Here is a 27,959-nt window from a genome sequence, read left to right as displayed (position 1 = left end):
CCCTCCCCTGGCGGGGCGGAGCCGCCTCTCTCTGCCCGCCCTCCGGGGCGCCTCGGCTCCGCGTCCTTCGGCCTCGCGCGTCCACACGCCTCTCGCGCCATGGCTGGCGGCGCCGCGGAGCGCGCTGGCTGGCTGCTGCTGCGCCGCCGGGCGGGCGCTTCGCTTTCCCGCTGCAGCCGCTTCGCGACGGAGGCGCCCAGCGCCCAGCCCAGGCCTCCCTACGGGAGCCGGCAGCCGCAGGCTCGGCGGGGCGCCGCGGCAGCCCCCGGCGCCGACCAAGAGGCTTTGGCCGGCGGCGCGCCGCCTCCCGGGCCGGACCGGCCGACCTTCCTGTGGGCGCGCTACGGAGAGCTGAAGCGGCTGGTGCAGGGTGAGCCGAGGGGGGAGGCTCCCTTCCCTCGGGGATGCTGCCGCCGCCTTTGGCTTCTCTCCCTTCTCTCCTCCCGCAGGACCCCCCTTTCTTTTCCCTTTCCATGTACTTTGTAGCAGTTCCCTTCCTGTGGTACCTTTTTGCCGACCCGAGGCAATCCGCTTCCTGACACATTTTTAGTCCCTCGTTTTTAAGCGAGGACTCGCGCATCTCCCTTGCTGCTTATGTTGTGGTGACTCTGCTCCGGAGCCCTCCTGCTTTCTGCTGCCATTCAGGCTGGGTCGTGGGCTCCCCTGCCCTTTGTTTTGGAGACGTGTCCGGGCAGGGACAGCGGCAGAAGGGGCTGCTTTGTGTCTGGCTTTGGAGGGTGGGAGGAAGAGAGCAAGACCCACACGGCGGCTGAAACAACAGGGAAAGGCTCACATTTCCTGTGGCGTGGATCTGTTAAGTCTTGAAGGTGCCGCGGGACTCTTTTGCAGCAAGAACACCAAACACAGTGAATTTTAAAGAATTGGAGTTGTTTTATCACAAATAATTTAAATTTGCATGCAAAAAACAGGTAAAACAAATCTTTGGAAGAAAGTGCCATCCTTTCTTTGTTTTTAGATTATTCATGAATCTGGAAGAGCCATTCATTCCTGTGTGGGAGAGAAGCCTCTTCTAAAATGATGCCTGCTACCCTTGATTTTTGTAAATATTTGCATATTTTTAAAAAGTATTCTTTCTTTAAATCTGCCTGATTAATACAGGTGGTGGAGGCACTTATAAGACTGACTGGAACTGATGATTCATCTGAACATGGTAGTACTAATCACCCCCAGTCCAAAGAAGGAGATCCTGATTTCTCAAAAATATGATGCATACATTTTGGGTTCTCCTTCTGAATTCCAGGTATCGGGGGCAGTCTCCCAGTCCTTGTCAGGGACCAGCCAAAAGTATGCATCTAGCAAGCTTGCTGGGGTGGGGGAGAACAGTCCAGTTGTAGAGTACCCCCCTTATAAACCACTAAACATAGTTTTGTTACTCCTTAACATGATTTAATCAATCTGTTCTAGTTGCAGCCAGGGATGGGCTATAGCTCAGTAGCAAAGCTGCTGTTGTCCCTTCTATTTTCTTCCTCTTTCTCCCTTTTTCTGTGGTCAGGATTTTTATCAATATTACAGAGATCGGGGGGAGGCATGGGCTGGCGAGTGGACTTAATTGTGCAATTTATGTTAAAACTTGTGATAAACAATTAGAAGATAATGTAATTTCATGGTATGAGAATACCACCATTACATTACCACCATTACTGTTCCCCAGCCCCCAGCATCTTTAGTGTCTGAAGCCTTGGAGAATTGTGGTAGAGAGCATAGATGCCTCAATTTAGCTTGAGACGACTTCTTATTCTCACCCGTTTTTATACATGTTCATCTGCGGAATTGAAGATTCTAATAAACCCTGTAGAGATGATGTTAGCTTCAAAGTAAACCAGAGTAAAATAGTGTGCTTTTGTATATTTAGTGTAATGTTAACGGTATTTAATCCAGTTTTGTAATAAGGATGGACATACTTATTTGGATGCACAAAGTGATCAAACTCCTGCTCTTAATTCCTGACTTTCTCCTAAGTGCTACAAAAATTGCCATGTCTCTCTCTCCTCTCTTCTTCCCCTCCCACTGTCCTCTGCACCTCACAAAAATATGCATTACAAAGCTTAACAGTTTCTTCCTTCTTTCCTGGGCACTGCCAGTTTCTTGAACTGTGGCATCACTACCCACAAAGTTTATTTGACCACACCAGGCTGTCTGACCCAGCAGTTCACTCTGTGCTTTGCCTGTTGACCACAAAGAATCTTACGCATTTCAGCATTTGCTGAATACAGTAATTTTTATTTCCAGCTCAACCAGTTTATTGGGGGGGGGGGGAGGATGACAGAAGGCAACGTGTATTCCGTGCTCCGAGATGAGCTGACTCATCACTTGGCATAAGGCAAATTCTTCATTAGTGTGCCTGCTTGCACCTGACAGGGTTAACAAATGCAGGGTGTCTGCTGTTGCACAAGTGCTACGTGTTTCGAGCAGCAAAGTGTATGTGCTGCCCAGGTATAGCCGTCTGTATTCTTAAAAGACTGAGAGCTGTGTGGACAACTGGATGCTTTATATTTTGGCTGTGAACCAGTTCTGCCACTTGTTCAAGCTCCTCCCTGAAGGAGTGAGGAACACAAGGAGCTGCCTTCTACTGAATCTGACCCTTGGTCCCTCTGGCTCATGTGGACAGGCAGGGGCTATCCAGGATCTCATACTCTCATACAGGGCTCTCCCCAGCCCTGCCAGGACATGCTATCGGGGATCGAGCCTGGGACCTGCGTGCAAAGAAGACACTGTAGTTGAGAATGGCCAAGATCCATTCTGTTTCCAGTGGTGCCCATCCAGCTTCCAAGCCAGCTATGAATGTGAAGCCATAATAGTGCTTAGAGAAGAACTAATTTGGAGGAGCAAAGGGGTGGCAAAGGCTATTATGGGGAGATTTAATCTTTGTTGTCTAGCAGGCAGTCCCAAACGGTGGTTCATGGAGATAAGCTTCATTTAGGTGGTTAAAAGAGTGACTGTGGATTTGTGGTTGAAGAAGGGATGTTTTGCCTCCTGAGTTGGAGGCAGGAAGCCTCTGAATACCAACTGCTGGCCATCAGAAGTGGGGGAGGAGAGTGCTGTTGGCTTCGGGTTCTACTTGTGGGCTTCCTGTGGGCATCTGGTGGACTACTGTGAAAACAGGATGTTGCGCTAGATGAGCCATTGGGTGATGGACCCAGCAGCCTCTTATTATTATAGAATGGCACTGAATGGCCTTCATATTGCTCATTTAAATAAGGGGGAATCCAAATGACTAGTTCTTAATTTCTAAGAAAAAAAATAAATTAAGGCTTGGGGTGGGGTGAGGCTGAGGTCTATTTAGGAGCCATCATGTCTGCTTTGTACCTTAATCCTGTATATGTGGAATCTACCTGTGGTCACTCAGTAGTAAGGAAAGGCATGCACACTATACATAGTTAGAGGCATGTTTCTTTGTTGTAACTTAATGGATTTGAGGACTTAGCCCTATATGGAAAGCACATTCAGAGGCTGAGACGTGGCAGACATAAAGCCCTGGGGGTAACAAGGACTCCCGGCTATGCAAGATGCCTCCTGAAATGTTCAGTAGTAACAGATTGCTGGTGTGCAAGAACAGACTTAGAGGTGGGGAGACTCTCCAAGGAGGTCAGATAGACAGTCGCTTGAAGTATTGCAATAAAGTGAAATCCAAAAAAATAAAAGAAGCAATGCAATTTTAAAAAAAAAAACATTATCAATATTTAATGTGATGGATGTACCATCTCCCTCCTGTCTTCAGCCACAAATCAACAGACACACCACAGACCACCTGCATGAAGCTCATGAACCACTGGTGGTCCATGGACAGAAGTTGGGGAACCTTTGATTTAAAGCATTCTTATACCACCTTAATGGTTATGGAGAATCATGGGAACTATTTTTTTTAAAGATGCTGAGAACTGTAGCTTTGTGAGTTCAACACCCTGAACTAACTAAGTATGGTACACTGGAGGGGGGGCAGGAGGAGAGTGAGGCTGAAATGGAGATGGTCCAATTTTGTGATCATTTGGGCCCTAGTTCTTACATAAATGGCATACCATGACACAGGTAGTGGTTCACATGATGGGTTGATCCTTCATACAAAAACACTCCATAGAAAGCTGGCATACTGGGGAGAAGGCTAAGCTGGAACCCTTCTCTCTGCCTTGCTACTTCATATTCAAGGATTTTCTTTTTTAAGGAGAAGCATTTAGTTCTATGACTCCTAGCAATCATCTGAAGTTGTGCAGCTCAGATACAGATTTATCACACCATTGAGAACTAGGTTCTGGTCTCTCCCTATTCTGTGATGGAAAACAAGGTCCTGATTAGCTGAAACAGGACCTGTTTTTTCAGGGATCTGACCCTTCCCTTAACAACTAAATTCCTATTTCTTAGCCTTCTGCTTTTCAGAGAAACCAGTAAGAAAATGGCCATGCACTCCTTTCAACCTGTCTATATCCTGGTTAGCACATAATGCTAAATCATGTTTTACTTAGCTCAAGTGGTGATTGTTTGAATGCCTGATCTCAGCCCAGCTGGGTAACCATGGCTTCTTTTCTGGTTACAAACCACAAAATGAAGCCATGGTTTGTTGTTGGCTTAAGAACCATGACCTGTTTTAACTGTGGTTTGACATTATTTCCAAACCCAACAGGCTTGCTTAACTATGATTTGCTTGTTTCCTGCAGCCACTCATGATGACACATAGGCAAGAGCATCTGGAAACCAAACCAAGCTTTGGAGAAAGGAGCCACGGCTTATTTGTTTGTCTGCAAGATGATTTGTTGAATAAACCATGGCTTAGCATTATGTGCAAACGCAGCTGTAGAGGACTTATCCCACTAACTTTGGTTCATGAGTGAGGGACATGTTTTGTCAGTTACCCACTCTCTTAACAATCTGCCTCCTGAGGTATTTTATTTTGTATAACAAACCCAGGGGGTCACCTCACCCATTGTTTCTGGCTTGGGAGTCATCTTTTCCTAGAAGAATTCTCCTCTTCTGGCTAGAATGAAACCCACAGTCTGTATTCCCACAGGTTCTACCTCCCCTGGCACAGACTTAGCCTTCCAGTCTAAATACCTTCTCCAGACACTCAACCCAGTCTTCCTATCTAAGCTGTGAGACTCCTTCCTCTTGCTGTAGATTGTCTCCTCAGTGTGGTTGTTCAACTCAAATCAGAACCAGTTCTCCCTCAGACAAATTCTATCCTAATCCCTTTCTCCCATCTCAAATCATAAAAAACTCCCATCTAAAAACTCCCTCAGAAACTGCTCCTTGTATTCTCCCTCCCATCCATGCAATAAGTCAGGTCCCCTCCCCTCCATTCCTGGATCACAATTTTATTACCTTTTGGAACTAAACAAAAACATATATTTGGCTATTTTTGGTGAATCTCTATGTTTCAAAAAATGGGATTTCCTTGCCTTATTATGGCACTGGGAGTGCAGAATAGGTTGTTGAATGGAGAGAAATGTGTAGAAATGGTGGTGTGTGCGTGTCATTGCAGCATAGCACGCAATCTCAGGAGGCCAACGTTTCTGATGTGTTGGGTACCCCTACTTTTGTCTGTAAGAGGCATCCATTTAGAAGTGTGCGGTAATTGCTTGTGCTTCCATCTTCCTCCAGATTTGCTTCCCCCAGGGGTCTGCAATCTTCTGAACCCTTCAACAATCTACTCCAACAATGAGATTTCCCTGAGTACTATCGGAGTGTATGGATTTGACTATGACTACACACTGGCGTTATACTCACCTGCCCTCCACTCTTGCATCTACAACACAGCTCGGGACATCCTTGTGGAGCAATATAAGGTACCTCTAGAGCTTGCATGTCCTGTTGACTAGAACACGAGAAAAGTAATTGGCAAAATTGGAGGGTGCTTGGCTTTGACAAATGGTGGCGACTGAAGGTTTGAAAACCTTTGGGTGGGGGTGGGGAGCCTGTGGTCCACAGGCCAAAGTTGGCCCACCAAGGGTACCTGCTTGATCCATGAGCCCGTTTCCCCCAAAACTTGCCCACCTGCCCCCACACCTGACATCGTATGTACACTTAAACCATGTTCACAATTGTGCATTGGCAAGGGAAATCAGGCTTCAGATATACCGCCCGTCAGCTAAGCAGCGCTGGATTGGCTGCTGAAGTGCTCCCTGTGTGGAACTTCCTCACACACCGGATGTCTGCAGAAAGCAGGCTGTGGCTCTACCACCCATCAGCTGGTGGGCAGTAAAACTGGAGCTGCAGGCATTTTAAAGCACAATGCAGGACTCTTGTACTGTACTTTGAAGTCAAAGGCACTTGCTATCATGGTGACACCAGGTGGTTGGCAGCCAAGGCCAGGATCTGACCAGTGGAGCTAGAAAGGTTCCCCAGCCCTGCCTTAGGCTAAGCGAGACATGAGAGGAGGAGGCAGCTGTGTTTGTATGCTTGTCCTGTTCTGTGTAAACTGTATGTGTTTGGTTTTTGCATCAAAAGGAGCATTCAGGTGGATGAAGCTGAACCCTCTGCTGTCTTTACCTCACCATGCTCTGTCACTGCAGGCACTTTTCTGGCAGCTCAGTTATCCAAAGTGGCCCAGGCTAGAAAAGACACTTGAAGCAGTGGGGAAAGGGGAGGGTTTAGCACTCCTCATTCAAGTGCTAAAAAGTTAACTTTTACCTCTTGTCTTATACATGAACAGGGCAGACAGACCAAGAGGGCTGCTCCTGTCATGCCTCCTCTGCCTCTTAATGGGTAGAATGTGCATTTGCCCTTCATGCTTGGGAACCTGTATGGGCTTCCCAGTGTTATTGGACTCTAACCTCCCATCATCCCCAGAAAGCAGCACGGCTAATGGATTGGGGCTGATGGGAGCTGTAGTCCATCAACATCTGGAGGGCCACAGAGGTTCCCTATCCCTGCTGTCTGTGCTTGCCTCTGTGATCCCAATTGTAGCTGATGAACATGGATAGCATGGTTCCAAGCAATTCCCCGCATTGACTTCATCGAGAAAAAGTATTACCTTTGAAATCCGCTTCCAAATGACACTTGAAAGGCTCTAGACTTTTTAAACTGATTGACCACCTTGCAAATTGTATGTTTTGTTCTGTCCCATCAGTATCCAAAGGGCATCCTGAAGTATGAATATTGGCCGAACTTTGCCATACGGGGCTTACACTACGACATTGCCAAGGTGAGACAGAGACAGGTGGCTTGTCCTGTTGTTGTGGCTTTGGCAGGAGAGCAGAGGCTGGAAGAGCAGAACTGTGTGTGCATGTGTCAAATCTCACTTTAGCCTGAAGTCACCAGGTGTTCTTTGCCAAACTGCAGTGGCCTAATGCAGTAGTGTAATCAACTTGGAACATTTTAAAAGTCTTCTTAAATAAATGCTAAGCATTATTACTTGTCACCTGTGCAAATAAGGGTCACTTTCAGCAGGGGGTTAATTGTAAGCCAAGGGAAGAGTTTGTTCTTTTTTTCCATTGTGGTCATCCATGTAGCACAAATGTGGGCAGGCAATGCATTATACATAGGGCTGCCTCTGAAGACTGTTTGGAAGCTTCAACTGGTGCAGAATTCGGTGGCCAGGTTGCTCACCAGGGCAAGATGGTTTGAGCATATTACACCAATCCTGGCCCAACTGCACAGGCTGCCAGTTAGTTTCTGGGCCCAATTCAAAGTGCTGGTTTAGACCTATAAAGGCTTAAATGGCTAAGGACCACAATACCTCAAGGACCACCTTCCCCCACATGAACCTACTCAGACCCTGCAATCATCATCTGAGGCCCTTCTTTGTGTGTGTCCTCCATGTGAGGACCAGAGTGTCCTTTTCTATGATGGCTCCCTGCTTGTGGGATGCTCTCCACAGAGAGGCTCACCTGGTGCCTTCATTACATATCTTTAGGTGCTAGGCAAAAATGTTTCTATTTAACTAGTCCTTTGGCTTTGGCTGATCAGGGCGGTCCAGTTTCTCATACCAAGTGGGCTGCACGTTGCCTTGTCTCATGGGGGGGGGATCACCAAGATTTGACTCACACACCCGGCCCTGCTTTGGGATGAAGGCACTTGGCTCTGGCAGGGTCCTAGAGCCCTCCTTCCCAAAGTTGGAAAAGCACTAACTAGGCTTTGGGAAGGAGGCAAGAGGAATCTAGGACCCTGTCAGTGCCCTCACACCTACTTCCCAAAGCCCAGCGCCTTGCTAATCCAGCTTTGGGAAGGCAGTGCAAGGGATGGGGCATCAAATGTTGCAAAGGGCCACCGTAAAAGGCTTTGGGGGCCACATGGCCATGCGTTGGACCACCCTGTGTGTCCTTTTAAATGTGTTTGTGGAAAGAGTGTTATTGGTTTGTTATTGCTCTTGTTTTTATAATGTATTTTGTGTTCATCTTTTGTATTTTTATGTGGTGAACCACCCTGTTATCTTCAGATGAAGGGTGTTATACAAATTCAATAAATAAATAAATAAATAAAATACCGTTTCATGAACTAATTTGCAATATAGGTTTCCTGTGTGCTGACTCCACTTTTCTCTTCTGTCTGCCATACAGGGCTTGCTCATGAAGATAGATGCCTTTCATTACATTCAGCTGGGCACCGTTTACCGGTAAGTGTTGCTCTCATTGGCCCCCAATGGCTGAGATGGAGCAGAATTTCATAGCTGAGATATTGGAATTGAGGCTGTTCCTAGACCTAATTTTTAATATTCTTCTGTGTGGTCATGCCTCAGATATAACCCTGACTCCCAGGAAATAGAATTTGCAAGTTGGGAAGCAGTCCCAAAGGCATCCGGTCCTTTTAATCTCCCTTGAAAACTCTGGTTAAATTTGTGTTAGCCATGGTTAGCTGTGGTTCACATGGAATATTAAACCATGGTTAAGTCAAACAAAGCAAGGAAGAGGGGAAGGAGCATCCATCCCTTGCTCTGGCTCAAAATTTGCAAACTGGTTTGTAAGGAGACCGCATCATGTCTGCACCAGTCAAACTGGAATTCATAACTTCGTAGCCACATTACTCACATGCAGTACTTTGATTCAGCTGTGAAATGATGCGCTCCTGGTGACACTTCCAAGCTCCTAAACCTTTCCCCTTTTTGGCATTCCCCAGGGGCTTGAAACCGGTTCCAGATGACGAGGTGCTGGCGTTGTATGACGGTACCCTTCATATCCCCCTCCACCAGGCTAGTGGCTTCTATGGAAAGGTTGGTTCCCTTGCTACCTCTGGAGCTGGTTTGAAGGCCATCGGCCAGTGTCTCTCGTTGCTCAGTTTCTGTTTCTGACTGAGATGTGGCAGGAGGGGACCAGGTGCCAGCAGAGTGTAGCTCCTTTTATTTGCCTTCCTATGTATCTCTGCTATCCAGGGTCCACCAAGTTATAAAGGGAGCTTAGTTGGCCTGCAGTTGTATCTACTTTCTAGGCTGGACCTCCATATTCGCATGGTTTCTCTACCAAGTATTTGGTAGGGCACTGCATTGTCTCAGGAGTTTTTGCAGGGAATACTGCAGGATGCATGGCAAACTGAGATGCTGGAGTAAGGATGAAGTGGTCTTCTTTGAAAAGGGGCATCCATAGTGAAGTTTTCGTCATGTTGGCAGAGCACCCCACATGCCAGTACTGGCATTGCCCTTGGAGCCAGTCCTAGATGTACATAACTAACCAGAAGTAATTTGTCGAAGAGGTGTGAGCCTCTCTAGCCGAAGGTGTAATGTTGCCCTGACTCAGAGGACTCAAGCGCCATCCCACTCCCCAAGAGTCAATGGCAGATAAAGCAGACTTGGCCCCTTTAAATAGGGTTGCCATACGTCTTGTATTCAGCCCTCGTAAACAGCATCCAGGTGGAAATCGATGAATGTCCAGGAAAATCCGGGTGTGTGGCAGCCCATGTCAGAAGTGTCGGTTTTGATGAATTTAATTAAAAACAATGAACAACTTAACAACTTTGCCCCCCACCCCTGCAAAAAAGAGCTCAACTTTTGTGTCCAGTTTTTCACTTCATGGGCGTAGAGCCAGCAACTGAGATACAGCTGCAGCTCCTGTTTAAGGCTCGGTCTGAGGATGACTGTTGCCGAAGGAACACCTGAGGTCTGCTCTTACAGTGCAGATAGCCTGAGCTCTGTGTGTGTGTTTTTGGCTCAGCATGAGAGGAAATCGTTACGTTATTTTATTTATAAAATTTGTATGCCACCCTTCATTCAAAGATCTAAGGACAATCCACAGCATAAAAATACAAGATAAAAACACAAAATGCATAATAAAAACAAGAACAAACCAAACCAATGATCTCCTCCTCCCACTCTCAATGCACCACTTTCACATCCTAAGGTACCACCGTCCTGGTCCTGATCCTGATCGGAACATTCCATAGGTGCTATTTTATGTTTTTAAAACAAATGAAAGAACATGAAACTATGCATTTAACATAGTGTGCTGTTTGACACTCAGAATGCAGTGTGGGTAGGCAAGAACTTCCCGGTGAAATAGTCTCACGGCAGCCCCTTTCCCCTGCTCATGGAAGGTGCTCTGTACCTCCTAGATGCCTTTATCTAACCTTGATGTCTCTTGCCTTCCCCATTTTTCTCCAGTCTGGATCTATGTACTGTGGTACCTCGGGATGCGAACAGGATCCGTTCCGGAGCCCCATTCGCATCCTGAATAGAAAGTAAGATGCATCTGGGCGTGCCGCATTTTGCTGCTTCCGCGCATGTGCATGACATCATTTTGACCATCTGCGCGAGCGGCGAAACCCGGAAGTAATGTGCTCCATTACCTCCGGGTCGCCACGGAGCACAACCCGAAAATACATCCTGAAGCATATTTATCCCGAGGTATGACTGTATCTGATAAATGGAAGCGGAAGTAAATATGCTCATTCTCACTTAATTGTGGATTTTGAAAGTGGTTGGTGAATGTAGGGCTCTGATGTGTAGCTGGACTGGATGAACCAGGAATTCTGCAAAGTTGGACACTTACAGTTCTTGCACTAGCAAGAAATGGGTGATGAGTGCAGGCAGTTCTGATTGAGAGTTGCTGTTCAAACCAGGAACAATCTTTTGTTTCTCCTTCCCTCCCTTGGACTTCCCAGGGTCCAGCCATAAAGCAGTTTATGGACATCTTCTCTCTCCCTGAAATGACCCTCCTGGCCGTAGTCAATGACTTCTTCATCACCAACGACATTGATTACGATCCCATCCATCTCTACAAAGACGTAACGGTGTGTTTCCCTCCACTTTCCTGCATATTCTGCTCTTGTTGCTGAGTGTTGAGATGTAGACTTCTGTGTTGAGAATTGGCAGGAGGATTGTTGCTTGCTAGGTGTCCTTTTTTTGGTGGTGGGGGGAGGACTCTCTGTTCTCTGTGGTTTACCCTGCAGGCAAATTGAGGAGGAGGATTTGAGTGCTCTCAAGGGCTCTGTTCAGTTCTTTCTTTTTTACTACTTTGTTGTGGGAGGGAGTGACGTATCTCGCCACAGCAGAACAGGCTGTCCTGAACCAAGGAGAGAATTGGGAGGGGCTGCCTGCTTAGCTGCCAGGCAGGCTTATCAAGGAGCCCAGCTGCCCCAAGGCACACGGCATGGGCCTCTTTCTCCTCCTCTGCCTGTGTTTTGAAAAGGCAAGTCTCCTTCTTAGTTGTATCTTTGGAAACTTGAGACATCTGGCTCTGCCTCTCAGACTCACAGCTTCTCTGGAGCCTGCCTGTCTCCTTGATCCAGGGCAAGAGGTCAGAACAGGCATTGTCATAAATAGCATTGCTCCATTGCTGCCTCCATGCACGTAGGCCCTTTGACTCTTCCAAGAGACCTCTTCATTGAGCATTCATTCCAATTTGTTTGCAGGAAGATTAGATGGCAAATGCTCATTAGCAAGCCAACTTTCTGATTTGTTTGTGGGGAGATTAGATGACATTGTGTTACCCCACACGTCCCAGTGCATTTGTCCACCACTTTCCTTATCACAAGAAGTCTTAGGGGGGAAGCAGGTTTGCTACACAAGACCTCCCAATCAATGATAATTGCACAATTCTATTAGCCTCCCGGAATGTGAATTTGCCTGTATCTGATTGAATTCCACCTGAAAATAGGGACAGGCTTAGGGGGTTCTCATGCTTGTATTCTACAGTGAGGGGGGAAAGTATTTGATCCCCTGCTAAATTTGCCCGTTTGCCCTCTGATGAAGAAATGACCAGTCCATAATTGTAATGGTAGGTTTATTGTAGCTGTGAGAGACAGAATAACAACAGGAAAACCTCCAGAAACCCAGAAGACAAAAGTAAGAGATTGATGTGCATTATAATGAGTGAAAGAAGTATTTGATCCCCTATCAACCAGCCAAATGTCAGGCTACCTGGTTCAAAGGCCTGGAAACGATGCCTTATGAGGAACGGCTAAGGGAGCTGGGCATGTTTAGCCTGGAGAAGAGGAGGTTAAGGGGTGATATGATAGCCATGTTCAAATATATAAAAGGATGTCACATAGAGGAGGGAGAAAGGTTGTTTTCTGCTGCTCCAAAGAAGCAGACACGGAGCAATGGATCCAAACGACAAGAAAGAAGATTCCACCTGTTGCCGGAAATATCCGAGGGCTCCCTTGGACAAAAAGTAAAGACACCAACCAGGATAACTTGGAGCAAAACATCAGCCTGTAGGCTTGGCCTTTATTGAACTGTTGCAATAGGGTGTTCCCCTCACTTGCAAGAGAGAGGAAAGACCCCGAAAAATAGTGTGCAAGGTCTTATAAAAACTTTTTGAAATTCCCCTCCTCTAGGTCAAGCCCACCCCCAGAAACATCATGCATACATTACAGAAAGGAGGGGTTGAGGGAGGAGTTGGTGGTAACCTGAGTGTCTTGTCACCTGGCTAGTTCCTCCTTTCCCCCCTCCCCATGAGTCACTTCCAGGAGACAAAGGGGAGTTTGCAGTTTCCTGCCCCCAGAGGGAAGATCTGATCATTGTCCTTTGTTTCAGTCCATGCTGAATCCACTCCCATATGCAACTTCTTTGTGATCTTGATTGTCTTCTGTCTGGGATCATCAGGGTTGGCATAGCAACTGGGCAGGGCTCCTGTGGATGTGCTGAGACGGTGAAGGGATTATGGCTGACCAGGACCAAGCCACCCCCCTTTGATAGTTTTTGTCATATGGAGTAAAATAAAATGGAACAGTGCAAATCCGATGTATGGTTGATTTTCTATGAATTTATAACAGAAATGTGGCGAATGTAGTGTGTGAGTGTGTGTGTGTGAAGTTTGTACAAACAGAGTGATTGGGGTGGGGGGGTTCCTGCTACACACCTAAACATTAGGAAGAACTTCCTGACAGTAAGAGCTGTTCGACAGTGGAATTTGCTGCCAAGGAGTGTGGTGGAGTCTCCTTCTTTGGAGGTCTTTAAGCAGAGGCTTGACAACCAAATGTCAGGAGTGCTCTGATGGTGTTTCCTGCTTGGCAGGGGGTTGGACTCGATGGCCCTTGTGGTCTCTTCCAACTCTATGATTCTATGTAACGAGCTGAGATTAGAAGCACCTGCTGTAAGGGAGAGGTCTTACCTGTAATCCCAGACCTTTGTCTTCTGGGTTTCTGGGGGTTTTCCTGTTGTTATTCTGTCTCTCAAAGCTACAGTAAACCTACCATTACAATTATGGATTGGTCATTTCTTCATCAGAGGGCAAATGGGCAAATTTAGCAGGGGATCAAATACTTAGCCTTCCTGAATGGAGTTTGGGGTTCTGCTTGTTTTGAGCCATATGGTCCTCCAAGCGATTCCTGTGGTGCAGGCGTCTCCTGTGGTTGTTCTTCTTCCTCCTGCCTACTTGTGATGTGGATTATATATGGATGTTCCTATTTCAAGGGCTCAAGACCTTCTGGTCCCTTCCAGCCCTACTGGTTTTGTACCTGTACCACATGGATGTTTCTACACCACAAATTTGTGAGTGTCCTTTAAAACAGTTATCATGACCCCCAGCTAAGGAATCCTAGCAGCTTTCTTTGGCTAGATACATACCAGGCTGTTAAGGCACAGATCCAGTTCCCCCATACGTTCTTGCCTGCACGCCTATCCACGTGAGCAATGGAAAGCACTGTCACATTATTTCCTGTCCACACTAGTGGCTAGTAGTTGATGGGATGTATTCACACTGTGTCTTATTGTCCCCTCCTCTCAGTACTTCCCCACCTTCCCTAAGTTCCAGAAACGTGAGGCCCATTGTGGGTATGCACACATGTATTCATTTTCCTATGGAGGCAGCCAAAAAATTTTTGGGTACAACTTTTCTGTTATGCCAGATTTGCATTAAAAAACAGATATTTTTTTTAAAAAAAGACCACTGAGGAGTGCTGTCAGGTAGGGGTGTGCAGTAAAATGTCACCACAAATGTAAAAAAAAACCCTGCCTGCAGAGTGCATTTTAGAGTGCAAGCTGCCAATGGGATAGTGTCAGTGCCGAAAGTGTATACACATGGAGTGCTTAGAAACCATTTTAAACCACTGTGTGCGCACCACTCTTTTGGAAAGTAGCTGGGAATTTCTCTATGTTTAAAAGAGGAAGAAAGACAGAAACAGGCAAGGACCAAGCTGGTTGTCACTGTAGCAAGGTCTGCTGCATTTATTTAAACAGGTAAAAACACCCGTGGGATTTCTCAAATCAGATTTGGGCTGTGGTTCAAACGGAGAGGTTTTCCCCTTGTAAATGCACGCCCCCCCCCCGACACAGTGAAGCCGCTATTTGCCCTGTGGAGGAAAACAAGCAAGAATCCGTGTCTCTGAACTCCCTCCACCCACATCCCTGTCAGGGAAAGCAGAGCGGAAAAGGAAAGGGTTAACCCTCTTCCTACAGTTCTGGAGTCCCAGTTGGATTCTTGTTACCCCCCCCCACACACACACACAAAAACTGGTGGCTACTACTATTTTTTTCTTTTCTTTTTAAAGCAAGTGATCCAGACATGGATCTTTAAACTGGTTTGGCCATCGGAATATGTTGTAAAGCAGTGGAGCAACAGAGGCAAGTGATTTGTGGGAGGCTGGGGCCAGTTTGCAAAAGTTTGCAGTGCCTCCCCACCCAACTAGGTAACCTAGCTTGGGATAGAGGGGCAAGTGGGGTGATTCCGGCTCTTAGCCCCCCCCCCCTTAGCCCAAAGCCAGCTTGGAAGGGGTGCAGAGCAAGGGAGTGGTATAGCCTTCCTTTCCAAAGTACCATCTCTTGAAAGCAACTTTCAGGGTGTTGGTGAAGCATTGGAAACGCAGGTCAGGGGGAGCTAGACCAGGATGCACATTGTTAAACATGTTTGTGTATTTCTGAGGTGTTTTTTTAAAACTATTATTAAAAAACGTTTTTCAATAGGATGCCATCCGGGATGTCCACATTAAAGGCTTTATGTACAAGTGGATTATGCAGGATCTGGGTGAGTATCCATCTGCCAAGGGGCTGGAGGCAGGGCAACCACACAAGCAGAGGGCTGCAAGGGATGCAAATGGCCTTTCCAGACCTGCTGCCTTTCCCAAGGGAAGAGCGACCACCTACAAGCTAAGCTGTAGAACAAAACACGCTGGTTAGCTAGCCTAGTGTGTCAGAAGTGAAATGTTCCACAATGGGCTGTTTTTCTGCATGAAGTGATTTAGCAGAATGGCACAGAGGCTTAAGCAAGTGAACCAAGCAGTGGACTGCTTAAGGGAAGGCAAAACCAAAGATCAGGCCTGGCTGAAGTCTCTTAGCCTGTGCATTCTCTGTGCCTGGACTAAGCACATTCCACACCAAGAAAGCTAAATTCTGCAGTCACAGGAGAAGCCAGGAGACTGAAGCCCCACCCTTCGTCTCAGAAGTCAGAGAGGGATTGGCCAGGTGCTTTCATGTGCATCTGCACAGCAACAAGGGCTAGAAACTTGCTTTAAAGGGGGGGGGTTGCATTGTGCCACATTGTGTACTTTTTGTTCACTTCCACAGGGGAGGCATATACACAAAGCCCAGCCTAAGTCAGAAAACGAAAACAACAATCCTTCCAGCACTGCTCCTTCCCACCCAGTGAACCTCGTTTCAGTTTGTCTCTTGGTTCTGTCTGCATGGAGAAGTTTTTAATGCCCATCTTCCCTCTGCAGAGAAGTACATCCTGCGTGGGGATGAGACATACGCCGTGCTGCACCGCCTGGCCAAGTGTGGCAAGAAACTCTTCCTCATCACCAACAGCCCTTTCAGCTTTGTGTGAGTCTGAACATGGCAGGGCTGCAAGCTAGAAGTAGGCTGGGCATTAGCATTGTCCTGGTCCAAAACTGTTGATCTACAATAGGCTTTATTTAAACTCTGCTTAAATGCTGATATTGAACCACTCTGTTGGAATCTCTAGGGCTCTCCTGCATCAGCTGCTCCTGCATTTTCATCGAATTGTAGAGTTGGAAGGGAGCCTGAGGGTCATCGAGTCCATCCCACTGCAGTGTAGGAATCGTAACTACAGGTGGCCATCCGACTTCTGCTTAAACACTTCCAATGAAGGAGAGTCTGTCAAACAGCTCTTGCCATCAGGAAGTTCTTGTTTGGTCAGAATCTCCTTTCTTGTAACTTGAAGCCATTGGCTTGGGTCCTGCCCTCTGGAGCAGGAGAAACTAAGCTTGCTCCATCTTCCATGTGCTGGCCCTTGAGATAGTTGAAGATTTTTTTAGGTTTGACCTAAAGTGTTACACTACTAGCCCCAGCCCTTTAGGCGGCTCAGGCAGACAGCTTACACTAATTTGACAGTCTCATGGTAGATACGAGAATAAAGGAGGAAGATGAACAGGGAGCACTACTGTGGGCTGTGAGAAAGGAGTGAATTGTAGCCGCTCTGAGCCCGGCTTCGGCCGGGGAGGGCGGAATACAAATAAATTATTATTATTATTATTATTATTATTATTATTATTATTATTATTATTATTATTTATTAGCTCCTGCGCTCTGCTGATTCTTCTGCTGGAATATCTGCTGCCCTTCTCAGGCTTCCTTGGTCTCTGTTGCAAGAGCCCATAGAAGCTCCCCCTGCTGTCTGCTACTGGTGACATTCCCTCTCCTATTCCTAATGTGCCTTTTTCCTCCTTTCCAGCAATAAAGGGATGCGGTACATGGTTGGTAAAGACTGGCGGGACTTCTTTGACGTGGTCATAGTCCAGGCAGACAAGCCTCATTTCTTCAATGATTGTGTCAAGTAAGTGTGGCCCACTCTAAAGCTCCTGCTGTGGGTTCCAGATCCTGTATGCCACATTGAGGGATGAGTTCTAGTGCATCCACCTTGGGCGGTTGGGGGGCAGAGCGCACAGCCTGAAGTCTGGGAAGTGGTACTGGCCCTCACACACACATGCACCGTCTTATAGATTACACCAGTCAGTACAGAGACTTGAGCCTTAAGAACCTGGGAGGTTGCCTCTGGCCGCTTTGCAGAGACCCAAATATTCTGTTTGCTTTCTGTTCCGGGGGGGGGGGGGGGGCATTCTGTGTAAATGTGAAATCCTGCTATCTGCCCAACTGCATCATTTTCCTCCTTTCTTTACTTTAAAAAAAGTGACTTAATACTGACTTGCTTGATTGCCCTAAATATTCCTCTGCTTGCTTTTCTGTGAGACAGAAAAAATAAGTGTGTGGGGTGGGGAAGGCTACGCACTTACACTGGCTTGGGACAGAAATGCTTGTCTGCTTTTATGAAGATAGGGGTGCTTTGTAAATTATACATGACTTCTGAATATTCTGTTTTCACTTCCTGTCATTCTTCCCCTTCTTTCCTATATCTTGTATACTTTCTTCTCCTTCCCTTTTTGTGTCTTACTGACATTTAAACCACATGGAGGTTTTATTACAATCAAGAGGTACATATATTTTTGTTAAATAAATAAAAGAATGAAAATAAGTCTTTAAGGAGGTGCCTCTTAAATTGCACTTTTTATAATATTGCCAAAATGCAATACAAAGTCACGGCTCCTGGTTTACCTTGGCTCCAAGAGCCACTTCACACAAGAATTTGCAGAAAACATCTACACAATCTTATGTGTAGGTTCCCCACAGAAACAGTGTGAGGGTGGGCAAGTGAGAATGATTTTGTGGGTTTGGAGGCCAGGTGCTGGGTCCCAGGAGCTCATGCCCCCTAGCTCTGGGAGAGCAGAGGGTCTTGTTGGCACCCCCCACCCACCCCCCACTTGCTTCTCTCCTCAGACCTTTCCGGCGGCTGGATGCTAATGGGGATCTGCAGTGGGACAAAATAACTAAGCTGGAGAAGGGGCAGGTATATAAGCAGGTGAGGAAATGGATTGTGGACGATAAAAATGTCATGGTGGTGGGATTGTCTGTCTTCTGGAAGAATGGAATTAATACACCAGATCTTTCCATGCTTGTAACTTGGGCATGTCAGTCCTTCAGCATATCATCATCTGTGTACACACACACACACACACACACACACACACACACACACACACACACTTTGTCTTTTCTCCACTTGGATATTCTTGAGGCAGCTTTGGATGGATGTCAAATCAGATACCTAAGGGATGGGGGAAGTAATCTCCTCTCTCGCAGGTCTAATCCAGTTCCACCCTATTACAGGAGCCTGTGTGGCCCTTCAGATGTCAGGCCCTCTCTGTCTCTCTCTCTCTCTCTCTCTGGCGGTGAGGAAACGGCCTAGTCTGGCCTCACCGTTGCCATGGCACAGTGGGCAAGCAAGGGAGAGAAGAAAAGCCCACTGAGGGCTTCTTGCCCAGCGCTCTCTGTTTCTGGAGGCTGGCACCAGGCTGCCTTCTCCATACCAGCAAGTAATTCCATATCTTTTGTCAATTCTAGGTCAAAATTCAGCCTCTTATATTTAACCTCATTCTATATTAATGTAAAAATTGTGTAGCCATTTTGTTCCTGTATTTATAGAACTCCTTTAACTGACATCACCTGTCTGGTGATTTTAATGCACCCTTTCTTATTCCACTGTCAAAAAATAAAATATAGGGCAACCTCGTTGACTTCCTCCAGCTTACAGGCTGGCGTGGATCCAAAGTTCTCTACTTCGGAGATCATCTCTACAGTGACCTGGCGGTGAGATCTTTGGGCCTTTTTCTCTGGGGCCTGTGGGAGCTGTGACCTGACAGAGTTGAAGGGAGGGGAGGGTGGGTGAAGTTGCTTTGGGCTTGCCTATGCCTTCCTCCTTCCACTGTACCCATCTCCCCACAGGACCTGATGCTGCGCCATGGCTGGCGAACAGGGGCCATAGTTCCCGAACTGGAAACAGAGACCAAAATGGTGAACACAGAACAGTACTCACAAGCACTCACCTGGCTGCAGGCCTTGACCGGCTTGCTGGAGCGCATGCAGGTAGAGGAGAGTCCACTTGGTGGCTGAGAATGGAATGGGGAAAGGGCACAGAGCTCTCTCTTCATGGAGGGCTGCTCTTGAGAGATGGCAAAGGATGCTAAAATAGTATAGCAAAAATCCTAAAATGCTAAAATTGTAGAGTTGGACGGGACCCAGAGGGTCATATGGCCCAACCCCCTGTAATGCAGGAATCTCAACTAAAGCACACTTGGCAGATGGCCATCCAACCTCTGCTTGAAAACCTCCAAGGAAGGAGAGTCCAGCACCTTCTGAGAGAGTCCCTTCCACTGCCAAACAGCTCTTCCTGTCGGAAAGTTTTTCCTGATCTTTAGTCGGAATCTCCTGTCTTGTAACTTGAAGCCATTGGTTATAGAATCAATCCATTGGTTATAGAATCAATAAGGTGCCCTAAAGACCAGTTAACATAGAAGAAATGAAGTTTCTAGCTAGCTTATGGGCTGTGGACGTTAATCAGTAGGTAAAAAGGCGGATTTCTTCTGCAAAAGTTGGTTTAGTGAGTTTTAAGGCAGGGTGGGATCATCAAATGCATTTCTAACCACTTGGTTTGTTTCTCCAAAAGATGTTCAAGGATCCAGAAGCTCAGAAGGTGTTGCAGGACTGGATGAAGGAGCGACAAGAGCTCAGGTAGCATTTTATCTCGGCCTTCCCATGCGCTTCAGTGTGCCAGATCCAGGGTTACAAATAGCCACATGCCTGAGTGTCTGTGGCAAATCAGAGTTTTATCCAGGCCAACTAGCCAAGGATGTTTTGGGGAGCTGGGGCGAGGCTGTACATGTGGTGCTTTGCTTTTTCAGTCTGTAGTATTAATGTCAACTTGCAGGGTCATATCTTCTTTGCATGCTTGAATAGATGAGATTTACAATTTATACCCTGTTTTTCTGTTAAAATAATACTCAAAATAGGTTACGATGCAAAACAAAAATACAATGTACAACAACAAAATATGAAATACAAAGGTTGATCTACTTATAGTTGCTTTTCCTTCTGAATTCTAGCTCCTCATCAGGTTATTCTGTCCCACAGAAAATTCCATACTCATCTGGATCTCCCCTCTGTTGTCCTAGATTCATGACTTCCACGCCCCTTTAGCCTCATTATACTTGTGTACAAGGGGTTGAATCTGAACTTGGGTCCCATTGACTTCAGCAGATCAGGTTCATGACTTAAGTTCATTCTCATTGATTTCATTGGGAACTAGGTTTCCCTGTTGAAACAAAGCCCAGGTAATTGTAACTACTGTATTTGCATTTCTTCTCCACCCCATGCTCTATTTTTAGATTTGTAAACACTTTGGAGTGGAGAGCCGCCTCTACAAACTAATGGTGGAGCTACATAAATAAGAATTTTCCCTCTCTGAAGGTGTGCCCATTTGGAAGAAAGGCAAATAATATTGTGTCTGTAGGTAGCGATTAGTAGGGAAAAGTTAAAGAGGCCCCTCCAGCTAAACAGATTAAGAATGGGAATCTGTGCTCCTGCTGCCTCCTGAATTCTAACTTTCTGCAGTTACTGTTGGCCTGTGGCAGCTGCTTTATGCTTTGTCTTATTTTTTGAAACCCTTAAATCTCCCTGCCTACTTACAGCTGACTCCAGGTTTGAGAAGACCCTGTCCAGGTGCCCTCTGGTAGGCTGTCTTCTCCATCATCAGTTGCCCTCCTCCATTGGGCTTAACTGGCAGTGGGCAGCAGCAGCAGCAGCACTCTTAAGCATTGCCAGGTGACTGGCTCTAGCCTGTTTTTAATTTTCTACAATGGCCCAGATTATGAGCATCATGAGCAATTCAAATGGCAGCTGGACCCAGCTTTTTGGTGGCACTTGGAGCATCAGGCCTGAGTTGCTGGAGTTTCTTAAAGGGAGCCCCAGCAGCTGCCAGGTGTTGACTCTGCCTAGTCTGCCTGTAGCAAGTGGGCAGCTGTGCAGTCACTGCCATGCAGAAAATGGCTAGTTTCTCAGTGTGGGTTGAAAGTGTACTAACGTTCCTGAGCACAATTCAAAGTGTTGGTGCTGACCTTTAAAGTCCTAAACGGCCAGCCCTGTATATCTGAAGGAGCATCTCTACCCCCAAGAGCGCTGAGGTCCAGCTCTGAGGGCCTTCTGGCGGGTCTCTTATTGCAAGAAGTGAGGTTACAGGGAACCAGGCAGAAGGGCTTCCTGGTAGTGATGCCCACCCTGTGGAATGCCCTTCCATCGGATGTCTAGGAGATAAATAATTATCTGATTGATAGAAGTCATCTGAAGGCAGCCCTGTACAGTGGTACCTCGGGTTACATACGCTTCAGGTTACATATGCTTCAGGTTACAGACTCCGCTAACCCAGAGATATTACCTCGGGTTAAGAACTTTGCTTCAGGATGAGAACAGAAATCCTGCTTTGGCGGCAGCAGGAGGCCCCATTAGCTAAAGTGGTGCTTCAGGTTAAGAACAGTTTCAGGTTAAGAAAGGACCTCCGGAATGAATTAAGTACGTAACCAGAGGTACCACTGTATGGGAAAGTTTTTTGTTTGATGTGGTTTTATAATTTGTAGGAAGCCACCCTGAGTGGCCGGGGCAACCCAAGTCAGATGGACCGAGTAAATAATAATAATAATAATAATAATAATAATAATAATAATAATAATACAATCCATTTATTGTGGGTATGGATACTACATGCACAGCAGTTTCAAGAGGATTTCCAGTGACCTCTGAACACTCCAGTGGATCATTTGAAAACAATCAAGTATTCTTGCTAATTTCAAGGTTGCCAGGGACAATGTGTACTAGCCATAAAATACCAGGGTGGATAGGAATCTTTCTAAATTCCCCCTGAGTGAAGGAAACCAGTTGCATCTCACCAGAGAGGTCTTTTCATAAACAGGGAACAGCTGTCAAGAAGGTCCTTTTGCAAGTTAGCATAGCTAACAAGTTAGACAGCAGTATCACCAGCAGGGCCTCCCGTGACTAGTAATCCTGGATAGTCTTCCTCTGTGAATTTGCCTTTTAAAGACACCTAAGTTGACAGCCACAACCATGTCTTGTATCAAATTCCAGAACTATTTGTACTAAAATATTAGTACTTCTTTTTGTCTTTCCTGAATCTCCCAACATTCCATTTCTTTCAGTGACCCTGGATAGACAGGGAACATTTTCCTCTCTGTTTTCTCCTTCTAATGCATAATTTAATAAATTGCAGCATATCTTTTTTCTTACTTGCTTTTTTTTCTAAACTAAAAAGCCACAAACGTTGTAACCATTTCGTGTAGGAGAGTTGATTTTGTTTCCTCTTTTCTGTACCTTTCACAGCTCTGCACTCCCCTTCCTCTGAGGTGCAGCAAGCAGAACTCTTTGCAGTATTCCAAGTGCAGACATCTGTAGAAAGTCCTCCTGGTGCCAGTCTCATTTGTGATGTCTCTTGTTTTGATCCCTAGCACAAAATTCACTTTTTACACAGCTGCTGCACACTAGGTTGACATTTTTATTGAGCTGTCTGCCATCGCTCCAAGAACTCTTTCTTGGTCAGATCACAAATGTGTGTGTTGCCCCAGTATGCATTCCTTTACACCTGCTCACTTTTTGAGCTCTTCACAGTCCCTTCATTCCCCCCTGCCCCCTCCCAGTGCTAATGGTCATGTTGTGCGGCCTGAACAACCTTTCCTTCTGGGTAAATACTCTTTCTGTGAAAATTCCATGAAAGAATTCATGGAATTCTTGAGGCTTTTGCTGCTACTGGGTTCTGTCTCATCTGGTGGGCTTGGATTTCATTTCTATAGAAAACAATGGTCTGCGCTGTGCAACTGGATAGCTCTCTAATGGCTCCCCTACTTGCATCTGTAGATGCCATGAGCCTCGGATCTCACTATACCTAAAAGAAAGGCCTCAGCTCTCTTTGGAAAGGTCTTCCAAAATATTTTTTTCCAGTTCATTATATATCATTTCCCAATATTCTTTGGCTCCACCACATATGATTGAAAGTCCCATCCATAACTTTACACTTCCAACATTTACCCAACTCTGACTTATACATTTTTGCTAAACTGTTTGGTGTCAAGTACCATCTATAAATCATTTTCAAATAGTTTTTCTTAAGAGCATAGCAGGTTGTAAATTTCAGTCCTGTTTCCCACAGCTTTTCACACAAATCTAACTATATTATGGCCTACATCTCCTGCCCAACTAATCATTGCCAATTTCACCATTTCATCCTGTCTCTCATTCTTGTAATAACATACATTTTAGAAATTGACTTATCGTTATTTTCTATCAGCTCTTTCTGAGGTATGTTCCATGAAACCATATTATTTATTGACGTCAAATGTTTCATTCACTTGACAGTATTGTAACCAATCTGTCACTTGTTGCCGACTTCTTCCATCTTCTTCAGGCTTACACTAGTATCTGTAAAGTCCAGTAATTCTCTATACGTTGGCCATCTTTTTTCCATATTAAGTTTTTCACTGCAATTGCTTTGATGGGTCAAAGCCACAAATGTGTTTTCCTTTCTAGCAGGTTTTTATTATATTTTCCCCAGACTCCATAGATATTTCTCCTAATTCCATGATTCATAAAATTCTTACGTATTCTTGCTTTGCCATACCATAGAAATTCATGCCAACCAAATTTAACACCCCTCCAAATTGAGCAATTGAGTGTTCTTCAACTTTATCCATTCTTTTCACCAACACAAGCATGCTGCTTTGTAATATAAATGCAGATCTGGCAGAGGGAAGCCTCATTTTCCCCTAGTATCAATCCATATCTTATATTTAATTCTTGGGTTCTTTCCCTGCCAGATAAATCTAAAAATATCCTTCTGCCAAGAAATATCCCTCTTTAAAACAGCGTAGGTTATTAATTATTGGGGCAATTTGAAATAAAAATAACTTTTTCAATAACACGTTCATTTTTATGACCAAAATTCTACCTAACAGAAAGCTGAGATTCTTGGAGAGGTGCCTTCTTCAGCTAGCACTGCATGCTGCAGTTTCCATGAAAACACATTGTCCTGATGCAGCTTGCTAGGTCACCTAGCTAGGCACAGAACCTAGGAAGCCAAAGATTTAATTTTGTATGCTGTTGTCTAATAACTCTTTCTCTTTCTCTTCTCTGTGTCCCCTCAAACTTGCTGCAGGGCACTCACCAAAAACCTCTTCAATCCTCAGTTTGGCAGCATCTTTCGCACCTGCCACAACCCCACCTATTTCTCACGCCGCCTGTGCCGCTTCTCGGACGTCTACATGGCCTCGCTCAGCTGCTTGCTCAACTATGACCTCAACTACACCTTTTACCCAAGACGCACTCCCCTGCAGCATGAGGCTCCCCTCTGGATGGATCAGCTGTGCACTGGCTGCATGAAGACTCCCTTTTTGGAAGAGATGGCTCATATCCGCTAGGGACCTGCGCATGCAGGGCTGCAGAGGCTCACGACTCTGCCCCAGACCCACAAGTGCAGCAGTGAGGGCTGACTTCTTGAATTAGAGTCCCTGCGGGGTATTTGTCCAAATTTACAAAGCAAGAGTGCTTCCTAGGAATGTCTTAATTGTTAAGGCCTAATTCATCTTTGCCAAGTGGTCTTCAGTATCCAGTCTTGCTTGCAGGCATCAGAAGTGCCTTGCTGGCTCAGACCAAGGTCCAACTAGTCCAGAATTCTTTGCAGGATTCCCAAATCTCAAATTGGCCAGGAGCCCAACAGCAGAGTTTTGGTTGGCCTTCTTCCTGCAGGTGCTCTAGGAAGCTGGGAAGCCTGTCAATTGCTTGTCCGCTGGTGGAGCACCTTGGAATGGTCTTGCAGTCCTCTCTGCCCTGCCCTGGGGTGGATAATTTCACAGGCAAACTCACTCAGCAGCTGCGTGGGGGTGGGGGTGAAATGTTATTTTTGCTCCAACTCACAAAACTACTCAGCCCCCACCCCTTGCAGGGGTGTTCTGAAGTGCTTGAAGTTTACCTTTTCCCCACTGCTGGGTTTTTGTGAGGGTGATTTTTGCTTGCAACCGTGGAAGGTATGGGGTACTGTGGGGAGGGGCTGGGAGGGAAATATCCTGTCTCTTGGTGGGGGGACAGGAGGTGCTAATGGGAGGGTAGGTGTTTGTAGCTCGTAAGTCCAATTTTGTACCTTTAATAAAGTTCAGTGTGAAACCTGTTCCTGGTATGTTTATTTGCCAGAAAAGGGGGTACAGGATCAGAGGTGGGGGGCATGTTGTTTTGGCTCCCAAACATTCCCTCTTCTACTTTGTCCTAAAATGTTTCATCTTTTCTGAACCATTTGCCTGTGATGAGGAGTGGTTTTGGGGTGGATGTATATTCCTCACTTTAAAAATAATCCTTTTCAAAGTAATCTTCCTTTCTCTTCCTATGTAAATTAAGTAAAGTGTACATTAAGATTTCTTACTCTGTCTAGTGTATTCTGCTTCTGCTAAATATGAGGGTCAATGCAGAACTCTGAAACTTTTCCTGACTAACAGGAAATGCTGTTCACATCCTTGGTCTTAATAAGCATTTCCCACACATTCTTAACATTTAACTTGAGGGACTAGAAACACACTTTCTAATGGCAGCAGCTGTGTATTGCACAGTCCAGGGCATGGATAGGCAAACTAAGGCCCAGGAGTCAGAGCCGGCCCAATTGCCTTCTAAGTCCAGCCCGCAGATGGTCTGGGAATCAGCATGTTTTTACATGAGTAGAATGTGTCCTTTTATTTAAAATGCATCTCTGGGTTATTTGTGGGCATAGGAATTTGTTCTCCCCCTCCCCCCCAAAAAATAGTCTGGCCCCCACAAGGTCTGAGGGACAGTGGACCGGCCCCCTGCTGAAAAAGTTTGCTGACCCCTGGTCCAGTGTTACTTTGCTGCCACCTCATGGCCACATAATAAGCTGTGTGGAGAGTGATGTCTGGAATGTTACTTCATGCCATGTGCCCACATAGAAAGACGATGCTACCTTCAGCTGTTTTATGCACACAGAGCTACAGCCTTGTTCAGCCATTTGTTCCATGGGAGAGAATGGAAGGTGGCAGTCCAAATTCCCTCTGCATTCTCCTAAAATGGAACTATTGCTACATCCTTTCCCAGAGCCCCAGAGCTTCCGTTTAACTTGCAATACTTGCTTAGCAGGGTGGGGTGACGTGCTGTTCTTTAAGAGGCTTGATTTGGCTCTGGGATCTCCTGCTGCAGGTCACTAGAATAGTTAACAAAGTGCTTTATAATTTTCTTTACCTTCTAAAAGCCAAGGGAGTAAGCGCTCATTTTCCCCAAAACAGCAGTAAGAATAATGAAACATTATTCTTTATATGGGTAATGAAACATCATAAAGAAACAATGAAGCTAAACAGGCAGCAATCCTGCACACACGCAGGAAGAGGTCCCATGGAATGCAGATGGGCTCCTGAGTAAGTTTGCTTGGCCGTGCACTGTAAGCTATGGAGCCCCAAGAGTGTCTTGCTGGGAGCCCTGGACAAACTTGCGGCCATGCTGCCCCTCTCCTCTCACCCCTGTCATTCCTTGCACCATAGACTTCAGGAATAAAGGTTGAATTCCCCCCCCCCCATAAATACATATGAAGGCTTTCATATTTCTGCCAATATTCTGTTGCAAAATAAAGTCTGCTCTGTATACGGCTACATGCTGAGAGGCATAGGAAGTCCTACAAATAAACTGAGTTGTATAGGCTGTCCCTGGCACCTGAAGCCCCCCCCCCCCTTGTCCCCAACTGAAATTAAGGCTAGCTGCAGTGCTGAAGGTTTGACACAGACCCTGGACTGGCTCCAGTAGAAAGCTTTTTTGAAGTCAAATTGGGGGGCAAATGTTAAAAGTTGCCACTGAAAACCCACAATGGTTTCTCCTGGTTGCAATAGGCTCTCAGAGTTCATGGTCTCTCTGCCAGTGCCAGGCTATTTTGTGGTGCAGGCAAGACTACTTGCACCCACCAAAAAAATTGCTAACTTCAGTGTTCAAAATTAGGTGTCTTGTGTGAGAGGGAACCTTAAGAAGAACGGGAACATTAATTCAGGAGCTTTTGTTATGATATGAAGAGAAGTACTTGTGGTGACAGACCTTTGAAGTCTTTGAGGTACTGCCATAAGCACACAGCACATTCAGCATCATAGAGTTGTAAGGGCCATCTAGTCCCACCCCCTGCAATGCAGGAGTCAACTAGATCCTACATGACAGGTGGCCATCCAACCTCTGCTTAAAAGAAGAGCCCAGCAGCTCCCGAGGGAGTCCATTCCGCTGTTGAACAGCTCTTACTGCCCCAAAGTTCTTCCTGATGCTTCGTTGGAATATTCTTTCTTGCAACTTGAATCCATTGGTTCAAGTCCTTTCTCCAGAGCAAGAGAAATCAAGCTTGCTCCATCTTCCATGTGACAGCCCTTGAGATACAGTGGTACCTCGGGTTACAGACTCTGCTAACCCAGAAGTAGTACCTCGGGTTAAGAACTTTGCTTCAGGATGAGAACAGAAATTGCACAGTGGCAGCATGGCAGCAGCGGGAGGCCCCATTAGCTAAAGTGGTGCTTCAGGTTAAGAGCAGTTTCAGGTTAAGAACAGACCTCCAGAACGAATTAAGTTCTTAACCTGAGGTACCACTGTATTGGAAATTGGCTATCATATCTCCTCTTTTCCATGCTAAACATACCATCTCCTTCAACCATTTCTCATAAGGCATGGTTTCCAGATTCTTGATCATCTTGGTTGCCCTCCTCTGCACACATTCCAG

At 46.0% G+C, this 27,959-nt stretch overlaps 1 protein-coding gene and 1 long non-coding RNA gene across 3 annotated transcripts; both read left to right on the top strand.

Moving 5' to 3' along the window:
* Positions 1–17: 17 nt before the first annotated feature.
* LOC310752241 (5'-nucleotidase domain-containing protein 2-like) lies at positions 18–25,385 on the top strand. 2 transcript variants are annotated; one of them, XR_014542878.1, is made up of 15 exons: positions 40–370; positions 5,611–5,795; positions 7,079–7,153; positions 8,508–8,563; positions 9,064–9,157; positions 11,038–11,166; positions 15,281–15,341; positions 16,033–16,135; positions 17,007–17,108; positions 18,107–18,188; positions 18,890–18,976; positions 19,112–19,252; positions 19,833–19,897; positions 20,338–20,496; positions 24,378–25,385. XR_014542878.1 is itself a non-coding variant. In XM_083592219.1 (14 exons), exons 1-14 carry the CDS (start codon positions 100–102, stop codon positions 24,637–24,639), a joined length of 1,713 nt encoding a protein of 570 aa, XP_083448345.1. In that variant the 5' UTR covers positions 18–99; the 3' UTR covers positions 24,640–25,385. The 2 variants fall into 2 exon arrangements, 1 of the variants encoding a protein (XP_083448345.1); XM_083592219.1 differs by lacking the exon at positions 20,338–20,496 and having other exon boundaries at positions 18–370.
* Positions 425–4,409, top strand: LOC310752294. The gene is made up of 2 exons (XR_014542899.1): positions 425–1,010; positions 1,457–4,409. It is a non-coding gene; the product is annotated as an uncharacterized lncRNA (long non-coding RNA).
* Positions 25,386–27,959: the final 2,574 nt, after the last annotated feature.

Source organism: Podarcis filfolensis (genome assembly GCF_964270895.1).
Source record: "Podarcis filfolensis genome assembly, chromosome: 17".
In the NCBI taxonomy this organism is placed as follows: domain Eukaryota; kingdom Metazoa; phylum Chordata; class Lepidosauria; order Squamata; family Lacertidae; genus Podarcis; species Podarcis filfolensis.
The sequence above is the reverse complement of the archived record's forward strand: the minus strand, read 5'-3'. Positions and strand labels throughout refer to the sequence as shown.